General features: G+C 42.6%; 1 protein-coding gene across 1 annotated transcript in view; it reads left to right on the top strand.

The window, feature by feature from the left end:
* Positions 1 to 17,970, top strand: part of PNPT1 (polyribonucleotide nucleotidyltransferase 1) — a 61,098-nt gene that overhangs the window by 19,311 nt on the left and 23,817 nt on the right. Inside the window, exons 8-13 of the mRNA XM_085857860.1 lie at positions 9,536 to 9,649; positions 9,748 to 9,934; positions 10,108 to 10,159; positions 11,259 to 11,316; positions 11,553 to 11,649; positions 16,644 to 16,746. Coding sequence (XP_085713986.1) covers positions 9,536 to 9,649; positions 9,748 to 9,934; positions 10,108 to 10,159; positions 11,259 to 11,316; positions 11,553 to 11,649; positions 16,644 to 16,746 — 611 coding nt within the window. The remainder of the gene's footprint in view (positions 1 to 9,535; positions 9,650 to 9,747; positions 9,935 to 10,107; positions 10,160 to 11,258; positions 11,317 to 11,552; positions 11,650 to 16,643; positions 16,747 to 17,970) is intronic.

Here is a 17,970-nt window from a genome sequence, read left to right as displayed (position 1 = left end):
ATGCTGTTGCCTCTCATGTATGTGGGATTTGTGTCTCAGCTCCTGCATGAACCGTACAGCCTGGAATAATAAATAAATAAACAAGCAGTCATAGACTGGTACTTACGAAATCGTCAACTTGACCTCTGACCTTATCTAATAAAAGCTGTCTCGAGAGAAGGTGGTGACGCAAACCAGAAGTTTCTACGATGATTCTGTACCAAACCATCAAAAATCGAATGTTTGACCTCACTGTGACCTTGACCTTTGACCGATTTTGACAAAATCTAATCAGCGCGAGCCCTCACCCTCCTGAATCACGTGGTGTAATTTGACATTGGTAGCTTCTTCCGTTCTTGAGTTATCATGTTTTGGATGTTTGACCTCACTTTGACCTTTGACCGATTTTGACCAAAATCTAATCAGCACAAGCCATCACCCTCCTGAATCATGTGGTGTAATTTGACATTGGTAGCTTCTTCCATTCTCGAGTTATAGTGCCTACAAACAAACACACAAACAAGCAGTCATAGACTGGTACAAAAGAAATCGTCAACTTGACCTCTGACCTTGTCTAATGAAAGCTGTCTCTGGAGAAGGTAGCGACGCAAACCAGAAGTTTCTATGATAATTCTGTACCAAACCTCTCATAAAACATCCGATTTTTACCAGAATTTCGACAACCGAGTGTTAAGCATACTTCACTTTTTCCAAAATTGATGACAGGATTGAAATTGACTTTAAAACGAGCACGTAATGCCGTGTGTTACAATCCCCCTCATTAGCATAATCTTCAGTTCAGCTTCAGAAACGACACCCAACATAAATCTCATAAAACATCCGATTTTTACCAGAATTTCGACAACCGAGAATTAAGCATACTTAACCGTTACCAAAAGTGAAAACAGAATTGCGATCCGAGTTAAAACGAACTCGTAACGTCGACTGAAGCAAAAATCTCCATTTCTCCACGCAATTATTCAATATTATTTTATCAAAGTCACAAAACCGTAATATTCGGCCATCCACCAACAATCTTTACATTATCCGACGGCTTAGCGAGTCAGGCATGCGAGGATAACCTTTATTGGGATAAAAAATGACTTTTAAACACCATCTTTATCGAAAACACTGTCAGCACGCACACGCAAAACCTTTACGTGATCAACGCCGCGTCTGCTCGAGCGCACTGCACCACGTGACGAGCCGTGACGTGGCGAGTGAAATATTTTTTATACAATCTTCAAACGTCTCCAAAACATCCGATTTTTACCAGAATTTCGACAACCGAGTTTTAAGCGTCCGAAGCGATCGCAGAAACCGAAGACAAAATTAAAATCGAAGTTAAAACGAACTCGTAACGTCAAGCGAAGCAAAAATATTCCATTTCTCCACATGAATTTACGGAATTATGTTTGACCTCACTGTGACCTTGACCTTTGACCGATTTTGACCAAAATCTAATCAGCGCCAGCCATCACTCTCCTGAATCACGTGGTGTAATTTGACATTGGGATCTTCTTCCGTTCTCGAGTTATCGTGCCTACAAACAAACACAAACACACAAACAAACACACAAACAAATGACAGAAGTCATCGATATACTTACGAAATCTTTAGATTTCATAAGTTACAAACAGAAACGGAAGTCATCAATATACTTACACAATCTTTAGATTTCTCAAGTTACAAACAGAGGACGGAAGCCATCAATATACTGTGACGGCTGTGGAAATTCGCAATACACCATAAAGGGTCCTCAGGTGAGATATATCGATAAGTCCATGTGTAGTTAGCCCAAACCCGTTGTATCGGGGGAATATATGTGATCCATTCAGGCTGCGATTCTTCAATTAGCCGTTTTTCTTTTGCTGTCGTTATTTTGGTGCAAGAACAACAACGAACATCGCCACAACAAACATCTCAACGATCACGCCATTCACTACACGACGCCAACAATCACGCCATTCACACCACGATGCCACCTTCCACAACTACGCTACCGCCATCTTCGCCACTTGCCATTCAACGAGCACCGTGCGGTCACTATCTCTGCGGGAAGGATGAAAGGAGCGGAGTGGCAGCAGTAACAAGGGTGCAAAGGGGCATCTCCCGCCCAAAACTCCCTCTTCAATATCTCCCGCCAAGATCTCCCGCCCAAAACGCCCGCGCAAATATCTCCCGCCCAAATCTTCCTTCCCTCGTCGTACGGCACGTGGAGAAGAAAACCAACAACGCCTGTGGGGTTTTCCCGCCATTTTTCCCCGCGCTTGGTGAGAAAGGGGGAGGGGGTGGCGCGTCCTCTCCCGATTGGCGGATGCGCGGTGTGACGCGGCCGGGGGAGAGGAACGCCCCCCTTCGAGGCATTTCTGGAAGTGTCTCGAAGGAAGGAGGAGTCAAGAACGGGGCAGGGCGGAGCGAAGGACGGAGCCCCACCCTACAAAAGGGTGGGCGAAGAGAGTCCCTGGTCGTCGGTTCGGTTGTCCCTGAAGGAGAATTGTCGAGAGTTGTGGAGAGTCCTTGTTCCCTTGTCCCTGAAGGAGAATTGTCGAGAGTTGTGGAGAGTCCCTGTTCCCTTGTCCCTGAAGGAGAATTGTCGAGAGTGTTGGAGAGTCCTTGCTCTTGGTTCGTTCGTTCGGAGGAAGAGGTTGAGGTTCGGTTCGTTCGTTCCTGTCGAGCGGACGACACGTGCAGGCGCGAGGCACGAGCCCAGTGGACCACGCCGGAGGGACACGGAGTTACGGTCCCCAAGTACTCGACACGCTCAGGGAAGTCGCGACTTCCATTTCTTTTGGGTTCTGTGAAAACGTGTGTGTGTGTGTGTGTGTGTGTGTGTGTGTGTGTGTGTGTGTGTGTGTGTGTGTGTGTGTGTGTGTGTGTGTGTGTGTGTGTGTGTGTGTGTGTGTGTGTGTGTGTGTGTGTGTGTGTGTGTGTGTGTGTGTGTGTGTGTGTGTGTGTGTGTGTGTGTGTGTGTGTGTGTGTGTGTGTGTGGCGCCAGTCTGGTGAAGTAGAACTGTTTTACGTGTTGCCGTGTGAATTGCATTATTCAGTTGTGATCTGTGTGTGTGTCTTCGCTTGCTTTTATTGTGTTTTCTTGCTTGACTGTGATATACTTGCCTTCCGTGCTGCCGTGTGGCGCAGAATAAATGTGCTGGTCCAATTGTTCCCCGTTTCGCTGCGTCCTTTCCTTTATTTGAATCTCCATCTTGCATCACGTAAGGGATTAATAGTGGGTTTAAAACACCCGGTAACTAATCTGAACCGTCAAGGTCGACGATAACTCCGCTCGGTTATCCCTGTAGCACGGAACGAGCCGCTTAAGCGGTTCGTGTCCGGAGTCGACCTGTGGCGTGGTACAACTCCTCAGTACGCTATTCGCGCGGGTACTTAGGTAAATCGATCGGCGATTGGACCCTATTTTGCGTGGGTAGAATGTGGACTGAGTTGTGGTGAGGTTAAACCCCCACCCGTGACAAGCTCCCGGCGTCGTTCCAAGAGGGTCACGACTGAATTGCACGTTCAGTGGGCGAAGCGGCCGCTATTGGTTACACGTGGTCGTTCGCACGCCGGCGGGGTGTGAATTCGTAACAATACTTACGAAATCTTTAGATTTCGTAAGTAACAAGCAGTCATAGACTGGTACTTACGAAATCGTCAACTTGACCTCTGACCTTGTCTAATAAAAGCTGTCTCGAGAGAAGGTAGCGACGCAAACCAGAAGTTTCTACGATGATTCTGTACCAAACCATCAAAAATCGAATGTTTGACCTCACTGTGACCTTGACCTTTGACTTATTTTGACCAAAATCTAATCAGTACTAGCCATCGCCCTCCTAAATCACGTGGTGCAATTTGACATTGGTAGCTTCTTCCTTCTCGAGTTATCGTGCCTACAAACAAACAAACACACAAACATGACGGAAGTCATCAATATACTTACGAAATCTTTAGATTTCGTAAGTAATAAAACAAAAAGTTTCCTGTCCAATTAAATGCACCGAGTGATTTGCGTTTGTCTTCTCAGTGTGGTCGGGATTAGTGTGTGAAGTCAGATTTTGATACGATTGCTCAGCCGGTGTAGTAAACTCAGAAAACTGTAAACTTCTGGTTTATCTTTCAGTGGCACAGACTGCCGAGAACAGCGCATACCTCCACTGGACTGAAGAAATCAGTTTTACTTTTTATCCCACTGATATGCCGGATTTGCATCCAGACCTTAACCAAAATCAAATCAGCTTGTGATTTTTCACCTTCCCAACTCTTCCACCATGTTTTGTCATCTGTCCATAACCTTTTGGAAACATCATGCTATTTATCGTTTTTGTCCTTATCTTTCAATGGTGAAAAATTGCTTCAGAAATCAATAAATTATCAGATCAAGATCTTCACCAAAATCGATCAATTCGTCCTTGTCACACACCCAACCTGTCTGCCAAGTTTTGTCCAAATTCATCCATTGATATTTGGATCTGCATTGGTGAGAAAATTCTGAAAAGTAATGTCACGGGTATTGTTGCTCCTTCAGAGACGCTCGTAATACCCCGTCTAACTTGGCTGATCACCCCAGGACGATTTTCAATGTTGCTATAAAAGATTACTGATGAAGCAGGTGTCACATCTTTCATTCGTGTCTTCGTTCAACTATGACCTTTCTTCCATGCAGATTCGCCCTCAAAGACCGCGAAGGACGGCCGTGATCGTACTGAGAACAATGTGCCTTTCAAAATATTTATACTTCCATGAGAGAGAGGTTGGGGGATATTCACCCAGACTGTAGACGTGTCCTTTAGACAAAAAGCCACTTTGTACATTTTCTAAGCAAAGGTTCATTTATCAGCTCGGTCACTCTGCTCCAGAACAACACATTTCTTATCATTTAGGGCAAAAGTCTTTTGGCCAGAAATGACAGCCAATTCAATTTGCAGCATAAAAGTTACATTTCTGAAACTCCATTTGTTACAATTTAAAATACATTAATATAAATTTTTCCCCCACACTCCCCCGTTTTTTTTTTTAAGGAAAATTTGAATAATTTTTCTTACACATGATTACCATGTCCCATTCCTGAAGAAGAAAAGATTTCCATTATTCAAGTTCAATCAACAATGGCAGCGTGTGCTCATATCAGAAAATGAGTGAGTTTCCATTTAATTTATGGCCTGTTCATCAGCATGTGTCACACATTGGAAACATGCTACCCGAAGTCAGAAGATAAACAGGTCAGGGTGTGGATAGAGCGGCACCCAACGGGAAACACAATCGAAGCACTCCTTGAGCTGAGGAGAAGGTAGATGTGGGCAAGTACAAGTTTGGGCCGGACACTGGGTTGAAGGAGCGCAGTGTGGAACTCCAGGCCTGTCGTACATTGAAGCAACCACAGCAAGTTCACGATGTATTTGCAGAGCGGCAATCGAGAGTGTGGCTGAGAACATTCCTCCATGCAGGCACCACACAACGCCGACGTTAAGACTTTGCTCAACCTTCTCCTCAGTGGGTTTTTTCTTTCTTTTCCCACATTGCTCCATCTTATCTCCTCAGGAAGGGGAGGGATAATCATGTGTTGAATGCTCAATCACCCAAATCTGGCTTCTCCCATCGTCCAATCTTTGTGTGGAAACTTCATTTAGATGAAATCGTACATTGCTTCAAAGACTGCTTTCAACACTCCGAAACAAACAAAGCATCAAGTAAACACCAATCAATAAACGTCATGGGCACATGTAGTTCTACAAGACTAACAAAGATTCTTATGGAAGCATTTAACTTGCATTATATGTCATATCAATATTTTAATCCCTTTCCTTGTTATTTCCCAAAACAACATGCTAAAATATACAGAAATCCCAGTTGTACGTATACTCAAAACATCCATCTCATTTGCTATTTCCATCGACATTTTAAATCTCTGACATTTCTCCATCTATCCACTTCTCTCTCACCAAAACAGCAAACATGCTGCCATTTTTCCAACTCACATACACAAACCATCTATCACTTCCTCCGACCTTCTCAATTACGAATCGATTTTCTTTTATCAAAACAAATAAATCATTTTAAACAGTTGTTCAAAAATTGTCAAATCTGTTATGAGGCGAATATCATTTATATTGCAGCTCAAACACTGTCTAAACATGCAGCTTCACCCTCCACAATCTTTATCCCAGTCTTGGAAAAGCATCTTAAACTTCAGACTAATAAACATCCAAACTCTCTTAAACAACTTTTTGGTCAAAACAAAATATTTCCTTTTAAAATCCATAAATGAAAAATTTAATCTTCAGCATCTATCCAATTAAATCATGAATTTACCTTGACTGAATCAATCAAATGGTTACACTGGGTTGTTTGCCATTGCCTTCCCAGCACAAGTTCAGGTAACCTCAACATTCGTAGACGAATAAAACAATATTTCAACGTCCATCCGAGGGAATCATCTATTATCTGCGAAATCGCCCCACGTGCTAAACATCATCAAATCATTAAAATCATTCCAAATCACGTTTCTACATTTAAATCACATACAGTATATCCACATTCACAATTGTTATTTCACAATTTATTCAAAATCCCGATGGTTGTAAAATAAAACTTCAACACTTTTTCCTAAATGGACTTCACTTTAAACATTCAGTAGAGAGGGTGCACCACAAACACCAAGGAACGAGGAACAGGAAGTTCTCTCCACATCCAGTGGGAAGAAAAAGGAAAAAAAACTCTGACAGGCAAAACCCACAGTTTAGCATTACTCTGTCATGGCTTCAACACATACACTAAACAGCATTGCATCTCATAGACTCGCGTGTGATCATGTGACAAATACCAATCACATTTCTATCTCATCCTCTTGAATCTGCATATGAATCGAATTTCACACCTAAAGCAAAGGCTCAAACAAAGACTCAGTGTAAAGATATGCCACCCCCCACAGATCGAGTGGAGGGGGTCTCACACAGTGTAGTTTGCGACCTTCGCGTGGAAATGCAACGCAAAGAATGTATAACATGCCATTTCAAACAGACCCACAGCTCAACTCAGCACGAGTTAAAATATCGTCAAAATCCCAACAGAACACGTTTCATTGCAGTGAATATTGGAATCGCACAAGTTTCATTTTTTACTCTCAGTAACACATCGCATCTCAATGCAAATCACCAACCATGCTCCCAGCTGGTTAATCATCTCCGGCACTCCACAAAACGTTTCGTGCAAATCATTGCATTTACAAATCCGTAAAACCTCCATACAATATAATATAACAACCTCACTGCCAACAAACTTCCAGTGAGTTCAATGAACAAAAAGTAACTCTTAAAACTCTTACAAACAGGTAACTTACAATGTTTATCTATTTTAACCCTATCTCGGCGTCTCAGCCGTGTCCTCGGCCTCTCTCTCACAGCCGGTCCGTATCAATGCAAACATGTGGCATGTCGCTTCATCATGCCTATTTAATTACGCATCTGGCTCCTCAACGAGCCTCTTCTTGTCATCTGACTCCTCTTCTTCTCCAGCACTTTTCTAAAACAACTACAGTACTTATTGTTTACTTTAAAACGGACTCTCTCCACCAGATACTCTTCTTTCTCTCAATAAAATTATCTGACAATGAACTTTTCTTTGTTCGAAATGCGTTACCTGCTGAGAGCGCTCTCCCTTACCTTCGCTCAAGCACTTGTCGTTCCTCCAGGCACTGCCTCCGGCAGATTAAGCACCTCCGGTCACGAGCACCGCACCAACGTCGGTTCGAATCCGAGTCACGGCACCAACTGATGTGGATTTTTTTAACCCACCTTGTTGTGATCGTTGTCCTCCTGAAGGATTCTAACTGGTCGATTGTGGAATCCTATTTGACTTCAGACAGAGTTTAACGTTTGCCGATTTGATTATAAAACCCTACAAAAACCCTATCGACACTGATAAAACTGATGTCCACACAAGTCCTTCCTTGTGAAACAATTTATTTCCTAATTATACACCATACACATCTCACCCTTGTACAATGAACTTAAGAATCCCCATTTGATTGCAATATTATTTGGTTCTATTTCATTTATTCTTATTTTAGTTAACAGTTAGACCAACCCGATTCAATTCACTTCTACATTACATCAGAGAGTTTTATTCTAACTTGGTACTTGGTCAGTTCCAAGGAGTACGAGCCACTGAGAAACTATACTTCCTCACGTGATCGTACTGAGAACAATGTGCCTTTCAAAATATTTATACTTCCATGAGAGAGAGGTTGGGGGATATTCACCCAGACTGTAGACGTGTCCTTTCGACGAAAAGCCACTTTGTACATTTTCTAAGCAAAGGTTCATTTATCAGCTCGGTCACTCTGCTCCAGAACAACACATTTCTTATCATTTAGGGCAAAAGTCTTTTGGCCAGAAATGACAGCCAATTCAATTTGCAGCATAAAAGTTACATTTCTGAAACTCCATTTGTTACAATTTAAAATACATTAATATAAATTTTTCCCCCACACTTGCAACAAAACAAAATGCACTGCAAAGTTCCACATACGAGACGCACAGGTCAGCATGGCTTACCACGATGCATGCTAATCATAAAGCTATCACACCAAATTAATCTTCTTCTTCCAAATTACTCATTAAATTGACATGTGGACATACGAGACCATCGAATCGTAATAATGGTCTGCAAATATGAACAGACTCGGTATAATAAAGAACATCCTGTAGCCCAATCAACCTCATCCTGGCATTGGGATGGAGACGCAGGTCACACCGATCATTCGATAATTAAAGTTATCTGATGGGCAGAAAAAGTTTCTATCACATGAAATATATGCACTTACAAGATCGCGACTGCTTTAGGGTGACGTAGCGAAGATACAACAGTAAAATGCGGCTCACACAGGGGCCGGATTCACAAGACTGCAAACGGCTTATAAAAGAGTCCACTCGCTCACGAGTAACCCTGATCCAAAATGGCTGAGGGTCATAAAGCAAGATGATTGGCTGAGCGAAATACGTGACGTAGCAGCCCCATGGAACAGCATATGTGAATCGGTAGCTTACAGATCATAAACCACTGCCGTCTCACAGCAGCAGAGAAAGGTATGACTTCAAACCAGGTTTGTCAAAACGTGGCAGGATCAAATCAAGGCTGATGTACAAAGGTGCTGCAAACGGCCGCAACATGTAACCCAGGTAATAAGGTTTTGAACTGACCTGTTTTCCACCAATCCCATACCTGTATGCAGCAAAAAGATGAGAATGCAACCAAATTGAGGTTGGTGCATGTTAGTTAAAAAGATTGGTTTTCATAACCAATGTATTCCTTTGAAATGCAATCAAGTACATAACTCTGCTAAATGGGGAAACTTCTGCATAAGGCACCTGTCGTTGCATTTGGAAAAGAAGTCCTTTCAAATGAGCTCCATTTCATCATTGCAGGGTCAGTGTTACCATCACTAGTTCTATGTGTGAAACCTAAATTTTCTCCCTGTGATGTTTGTTCATCATAAAACTACGATCATGTAAAACCCTCGTCTTTTTGACGACTCTCTTTGTGGCTTGGGTTTATGCAGGAGCAGTTCGTATGGGTTTGGTGGGGGATGAGTTTGTGGTGAACCCATCCCGCAAGGAGCTTTCCCAAAGTTCCCTAAATCTCGTGGTGACTGGAGCAGCACGTAGTACAGTAGGTAAGTGATGCGGAGGTTTGTCACAATGACAACATCACACTGATCGTAATGCTTGGTGAACTTTAATCAAATTTGCCTTGTCTGTTCCTGAAATGCAGTAATGCTTGAAGGTTTGGCAGAAAATATATTGCAACCTCAGCTATGCCATGCCATCAAGATCGGTGTGAAGCATGCCCAGCAGGTGGTTCTTGCCTTGGACCAGCTCGCAATGGAAGTTGGGCGGGAGAAGCGTACCGTGCCCAAGATGTACAGCATCCAGAAGGACTTGCTCGATGCCGCACGGGAGTAAGTACTTGCATGTCATCGTGTGGAGTGGATTGATTGGTGGAAATAAGCTTGCAAGAAGACAATACTCAACCATCCAGAAGAAAACTAATCATTTATGCCTATTCCATCCAAAATGTTCAGCAAAACCAGTGAAAAGTATCCTTGCTGATGCATACTTTGTTCATTTGCAGACTCGCAGGTTCAAGTGTTCTAAAAGTATTGAATGACGTGACACACGACAAGGTGAGAGCACTTTTGCAAGTACATTTCCTCACATCGGTATCAAGTGGACTTTTATTTATTACCCTACTATATAAAGGTGCATGCGTGTGTGTGTGCGTGCGTGCATGCATGCGCACACATCTGATATTTATGGAATCGAAAACGACTGGACCGATCTCCACCAAAGTTTTGCATACGCCCTTGTGGTACCCAGGGTCAGGTCATGGGCACAAAATAATCTCCCCCTCCCCCCCCATCACCTTGTGATTGTGGGAAGACGACTTGTGATTTCGCCAGTAAACATGGCACACTGCAAGTGGTGTACTGACCCCTGCTGAAGAGAGGGGGAATTACTAGCACGGCACTAAATATATTTCCACCTCTCCTCTGGTTACACCTTGAGGGATCAGGTGTTTCTTGTGGATGCAAATATGGCACAGTTTTTGACTCGCATCACCCTACACTTCATAAGTGCCATTTTCTTTTCGTCCTTGCTCCCATTACATTTCCTCCCAAACGTATTTTCCTTCTCTGCCCCCACATTCCCCTACCCTCCTATTATTCTCACATCTCTTTCTCGTCTAAGATTAGCTTTCCACTTCCCTAAGCCTGTTGTTGACTTTGTGGTTAGGGTGGTTGGCTTGGGATCTTAGGGTCCTGAGTTCAAGCCCCATTGGCCACTGAATGAACACCAGGTGGGGTTGACAGCCTGTCCTTCCGAGGTTGGCAAAATGAGTACCAGTGTACTGGTATAGGGGAACAGCATCAGCGGCATCGTTGCTCCACAACAAAATGAAAGCTACCCAGCAGGCAAGCTACCAGAAGCAAGAAGAAGAAGAAGAAGAAGAAGAAGAAGAAGAAGAAGAAGAAGAAGAAGCCACCTCCCTACAACGTGTTTGTAAAAAATAAAAAAAAGACCCCTTGACAATTGATTAAAGGAATTTAATTTTATGATGACAGTTACATCATTAACAATCACAATTATTCTGCAAGTTAATGTATCCAGTGTTTAATTGTTGTACTTTTATGTCCACATCAGAGATCCCCTCACCCATCCTATTTTGAAGTCATAAATTAGCATGGCTGCCAAAGCTTCAACCCTTTCTCATATTCCCTGCAGATATCGAGGGACGAGGCTGTGAATAAAATCCGTTTGCAAGCAGAGGAACAGCTTCGAGGTGTGTGGAGGTATTCTGGCACACGTATTCTCGATGCACATTGACGATGCCTTATCTGTGGTGATAACCTCCATCGTGTTAGGCAGTTGTGGATTTATTTGGGCCTTGAGCCCTGAGTTTGGTATTTGAATGTAATATAGCTTTTAAGAGGTTTGGAAATTTCAATCAATTAAATTATTGTTTGCACGTGTTTTTTTGTTTGTTTGTTTGATTTTTCTTTCTGTTTTTCTTTGTAGACAAGTTTCCTGAGACAGAACCATTTGACATAATGGAGGTCTTTTCTGCCATGGTTAGGGACATTTTTCGAAACATGATCTTGGATGAATCAAGGAGGTGAGATACCATTTTCTTGGTTTTACACCCTTTATATTGTTTTATTATCCCCATGCTTTTTGAAGAAAAATAATAATAAAAAGAGGGTCGAGGGGTAGCGGGGGGGGGGGAGGGATATTGTAATCGGGTCCATCTCTGTCCATCCATCCGTCATGCGATCTCCTCATAAACGGTTGTGCAGAAATTTACTAAACTTGGTAGTTATGATGACCCCATGACAAGAAGGTGTAAGAGCAGTATCATTTTGGCCCCGCCTTCTGGCGTGGAGCCAAAAGGTCCAATACCAAAAAATGCAATTACAGGTACATTTTAAAACATTTATTTAATGAAACTTTGTATACGCAACCAACATTGGAAGACGCATAAAATATGTAGCAATTTTTTGGCTGTTATTCGTATATGGGAATATTTTTTAAATTTCTGAAGTGATTCTTCACCATTGAGAGATGGCACCGCATCCGATATATACATGATATCTCAAAAAGTTGTGGACGGATTATGAGAACATTTGGTGGATGAGTTGGTTTGATGACTAGAACAAGCGGATTAAATTTTGGTTCAGGTCCGAATCCAGATCCGGCCTATCAGTGGGATACAAAATGCAAACTATTCAGCCTGGGATATGTTCGGAGAGGGAGAGGGATGGAGGTGGGGAGGTGGGGTTAGTAAAGAAAATGATATGTTCTGCTTTATGACTGAACACGCACACAAAAACAAACTCATGTGAGAACAGCTGTACACACAACACAACAGAGTTTATAATGTAATATGCTGACACATCTGCAAAAACTTTGATGTCCCAGTTCCAGAAAATTTGTGGGACCATGAATCAAAAGCAATCACTGAAAACATGGAAGTACTTACCGCTCACGTACAATATAATGATCCCATCGAGCTTGAACATTGAAAAGAAAGCATTGCGACCAGATATCATACTTGGGTATAAAAAAAGAGAAGGCATTGCTGATTGAGGGGTTAATAGCAGTGGTTATGGACTAAACGATGCAGGAATCAAGAAAATGACCAAACACCAAGACCTCAAGAATGAAGCAAGAAGATCCTGGAAGCTGAAGAATGCCAAAGTTATACCAGTGACAGCTGGACCTACAGGAATGATGACAAAGAACCTCACAGTGTTATTAAACGTAGGGGCAATACCCCTGGGTGCTCATCTGGTAGTGGCTGGATAAGATAACCAGGCAACCACTGGTAGGCATGGATGACCCACAAAATATATAACGGAGAAGAAAATAAATACCTCTGGATTTTTTTGTTAATGCCATGAACAAACCTTGGTACATCATGGGTGATAAAAGTTGTGGTGAAGTTTCATCGAAATTGTGTTTGTGGTTTCAGAAAAGAAAGCAAATACATATTTTGGGGGGTAACTCCCCCATAGAACCCCTTCGACCCGAATTTTTTTTTTTTTAATATCGTGAACAAACTTTAGTACGTCACGGGTGGTGAAGATGGTGGTCAAGTTTCATCAGAATTGTATGTGTAGTTTTGGAGAAGAAAGCAAATGCATATTCTGGTGTGCAATCCCTCTTAAATCCCCTTAGAGCCAGATTTTGCGAATGTCATGAACAAACTTTGGTATGTCATGGGTGATGAAAGTTGTGAAGTTTCATCGGAATTGCGTGTATCATCTGGGAAGAAAGCAAATACCTCTTTTGGGAGGGGGGGAGGGTTAACCTACCCCCTCCCCCGTAAACTCCCTCTGTAGACCCCTTCAGACCCAGTTTTTATCCCCCGCCGCATGGTGGAAGGGGGATATTGTTGTCACCCAGGTCGTCCGTCCATCCGTCTGGACGTCAACATTAATTAGCTGTGAGTGCTATAACTCATAAACTGTTCGCCATATCGATTTGAAATTTGGGTCACACATGAACCACCTGGAAAGAAAGAACCCTATTGATTTTGGGTGTGGCTGGATCCAAGATGGCCGACTGGGGCGGCCATCTTGAAAAAATGTTTTTTGTAATAATGGAAAACTGCTTATCTGATTTCAATTATTTTTGGTTACTACGTTCCTCACCCCTGGGGAACTTTTTCGAGATGATGACCAAATGGTGTCTTGTTTCCAATTCACCTCCCTCATTATCTGGAATATGTATGACCTTTTTCATTCAATGGCGGGGGATTCCCCATCTCTGATGGTATATATATATTTTTTTTATGCCATCACGGGTGATGAACGTTGTGGTCAAATTTCATTGAAATCGTGTATGTAGTTTCTGAGAAGAAGTTGCAAGTATTTGTGGACAGACGACGTGCCATCCCATAAGCTCCCTGGAACTACTTTACAGGTGAGCTAAAAACCATCCCTGGGAATATTATAAACAAACGAACCATTTGTTTATAATTCAAAACCAACATCTCCTACATGCAGCGACCTTTGCACCCCACCTGAGTCAGCTCCGAATCTGATTCATACAAACTACAGTCCCCTCAACAGGGGTGAAAGATGGGGGACCAGGGGGCAGGTTGGGAGAGAGGGGAGGGGTTGGAGAGGGAGAGAGAGGTTAGGGATTCCAGCCGATGTGATGCCCAGTTTATCATTCATCCGAGAGACGACATGCACAGTCATAAATCGCCCGGCCTGTGAAACACCGGGATGACAGTTTAGAGCTGGGTTGGGATTCAAATCCAGGATGCACAGAGTGAGCATGCGTACCTCTCAGCTTTCCTGCCATGATGTGGCGATTCTTTACTTCAGAGCTGAAAATAATTTTTTTCTCTTTGTGATCATATAATTTATTTTGCCTTCCTACCTCCAGTGTAGAACCACGGTATCGCAATTGAATGTTGAAGAACACGCCAAGTGGCTTTACCATTTAAATTTAATGTGACAACCAATGCACGAAATGTTTGAAGAAACTTTTAAAAGTGAAACGCTTAATTTTTATTTGTATTTATCTCTGCCGAAGTGACGGGTCTTATAATGAAAGACCAAAAACAGGAAACAACGTGGAAAATGAAATTTCACATTTTTGGTGAGGCAGCCATAGACTGTTGCACCACAGAACAAAACGTGGCCAACGCAGGCGAGTAGCCCTGAACTTTGTTCAAGTCGATCTAGATAAAGTATTTTGTGACAGTGCAAATATTGTAGTGCTGCCTTAAGCACCCTAACTGAGCGGTTGATAAGAAACGGCTCCTTTGGCATGCAATTGGCAATCACCGAACCGCCATATTCAACACACACCTCCCGGAGATTCCCAAAATGTCAAATATGTCCGGATTGGACAAATGAACACTTTTCTATGAGTCGGAACTGCTTGTAAGTTCGATTCTGGAGCTTAAATTATTTTGTAATTCTCCTTAATTTAAGAGATACTCGTGGTGATCGCATGTGCGGAAATGAATTAAAGCAACAAACTTTGACGACTCCAGGCGTTTATCAGCATTGCAATGTACGTAGTGATTTGTAGCTATGATGAACAGTTTTTTCCAAGTTGCGGCCTGTTCCAAATCAGAGCATGGTTGAGCAGGCCAAAACACATGGCGGCTTCAGACTCCAGCGAGGTTACCCAGGAAACGCCTTAAGACCCAGAGAGTGAGGTGGCCGAGGATCTCCTGATGAAGGGTATATTTAAATACGGTCGTTAATTATCTTCAAAAGGGGTGTTTTAATTAACCCAAACACCCAATTGCACTTAATTGGAGTTTTCTTTGTATGCCTGCAACTTTCAGGCTGCTAGTTTTTTTTTTTTTTGGTTTTGGAGTTATGGAGGAGACACACTGACACACACACACGCACACTGACACTGACACACGCACACGCTGACACACGCACACGCTGACACACGCACACGCTGACACACGCACACGCTGACACACGCACACGCTGACACACGCTGACACACGCACACGCTGACACACGCACACGCTGACACACGCACACGCTGACACACGCACACGCTGACGCACGCGCACGCACGCGCACGCGCACGCACACGCACACGCACACGCACACGCTGACACACACACGCACACACTCTGACATACACACACACACACTCTGACATACACACACACACACACACTGACATTTATTAGTATAGATTGAACTGTTTGGAGCCTGGTGTTGGCGCAGTGGTTAGGGCAGCGGCTTGGGATCCAAAAGGTTCTGAGTTCAAGCCCCGTTGGGCCACTGAATTAATACACCAGGGGGTTGACTCAGCCTGTCATCCTTCCGAGGTCGGCGAAATGAGTACCAGTATACTGGGCCGGTGTATAACCTGGTTAAAATAGGTGTACCATATCCCTGTGTCGTAAGAGGCGACCAGGGTTGCGTCAGGAAGGGCATCCGGCGTAAAACATGTGCCAAATCACTATGCGGATCATACGGATGATCCACTGTGGCGACCCCTAACGGGAGCAGTCGAAAGAAGAAGAAGAAGATTGAACTGTTTGGTTAAACACAAAAATTTATCAGCCTTTTCAATATTTTACAGTTAATTTGTCACCAACAAACAATTCTGATCACTTACTCATACACTAACCTCTTTACATTTTTTTGGAATTTGTCCTTGGGCCGTTTGCACATGCAGTTCCAACAAGCAAAACTTCAACTGTATTTTTGATAGCACAGTTGTCTTCTGGGATGTATTAAAATACTGGTTGTGTCATTTACAACAAAGAAGCTTGGAGTAGATGGATCCTGCCTCAGATTTGTGTAAATTGTGTGCAAGTGTAAAATTGTCCGAAAGCCAAGCTCCTGATCCAAATGATCATGAAATCAATCGGTCATTTACTCGGTTAGGGAATTTATTTCAAAGCTAATTGAAAATTTTAAATTGATGCAGATTCAAGTATCCTGTGAAAGCAATATGGTTATTTGTGTTCTTGTGTCTGTCTCGGTGTCCTGTCGAAGTCTAACATAACCTGAAAATATTCTTTAGTTCCCCCTCTTCTTTTCTTTGGTTTTTTTTATTTTTATTTATTTTATTTTTTTGGTTTTAATGTCCTTGTTTTTTTGCTTTGACCAGGTGTGACGGACGACATCTGTGTGATCTGCGGCCCATCACGTGTGAAGTGGATCTTTATAGACCTCTTCATGGCTCAGCCATCTTCCAGCGTGGCCAAACCCAGGCAGGTTTCATTCCACTTCCCACCGAGTAGATCGTCTGATATTAGAGGGTTCGTTTTGACGTCTGACATATTCTTTAATGATCATGTCAACATGATCTTAAGGACAATGGTTTCTTCAGGACAGTGAAACAGATTATAGAGATAGTATTGAAACTTTCTCTATCTGCTGGTTTCAGAAGGTGGAACAGAGGGAACCCTACTTATCTTGATTGGGTACACCAGCTTGTCTGTGTGTAAAGGGAACCCAATTTATCTGTTCATAATCCTTTATTCTAAAGAGTTTCTGCTGTTGTACAATAATACAAATGGTACTGTTGGAAAGCTCATAATCGATTTATTTGGAACAAAATTTCGTTCCTGAAATGACAAAATTGCCTATTTTAAAAACCTGTATTTCCGGGATTGAGGAGGAACAGGTGGTACCTCGAGCTTCAATGTCTTCCTCATTCCAACGGTAAGATTTATTATTCTATGACGGCAAGAACCCTTTGCAAGGTCTTGAGAGGAACACACTCAAAGAAATGTAATACTTCTCAAAGCAATGGAAAAATATATAAAAATACATGGAAAGAGCAAACGAACAACAACCACAATAACATGTTATACTGGAATGGCAGTCGGTAGAGCGCATACCTCTGCCACGTAATGTCTGATCCACGAGAACATATCAGGCCCAATACATTTACGAGAACATATCGGGTGGAGGTCAAAAGATCCTTCTTTGTGTTTTACTTCATTTTACATCCGCATTGACACTCACTTGAGACTTACAATATGTTTGTGGTGCAACATTGCTGTCTGATTAAACCCATCAGCAAAGTAACCACAGGCACGCCGAGTGCGAGTTAGCCCAAGGAACTTATTTTTCCCAAGGAACCAAGGAAAAAAAAAAACCTTCAAAAATCTTCTCTGAAGTGTCTGAACAAATTGAGGCAAAACTTTACACGTATGACTGCCTGTCCATGAGGAACAAAAGGTTCACACAGATGATATGGATCACATGGTTTGGCAGCCATATTGGATTTACCCTCAAACCTAAAAAAATACACCACTCAAGAAATCCTGGTGAGGGTCTGCAATCTCTGATTGCTCTTTTTCTTGTTATTGTCATGTTTTCATGTGTAGTCTGTGGTTGAGGTTTTATATTCTGTACAGTGCAAGCTTGCTGGTTTAGTTTGTTACATGTGTTGTTTGAGATGTGGTTTGTGCTGTACCATTTTTTTG

The sequence above is a fragment of the Eptatretus burgeri genome, chromosome 15 (assembly GCF_056783735.1).
Source record: "Eptatretus burgeri isolate ZD-2024b chromosome 15, Ebu_testis_v1, whole genome shotgun sequence".
Lineage (NCBI taxonomy): Eukaryota > Metazoa > Chordata > Myxini > Myxiniformes > Myxinidae > Eptatretus > Eptatretus burgeri.
This window is presented reverse-complemented; position numbering and strand designations above follow the sequence as displayed.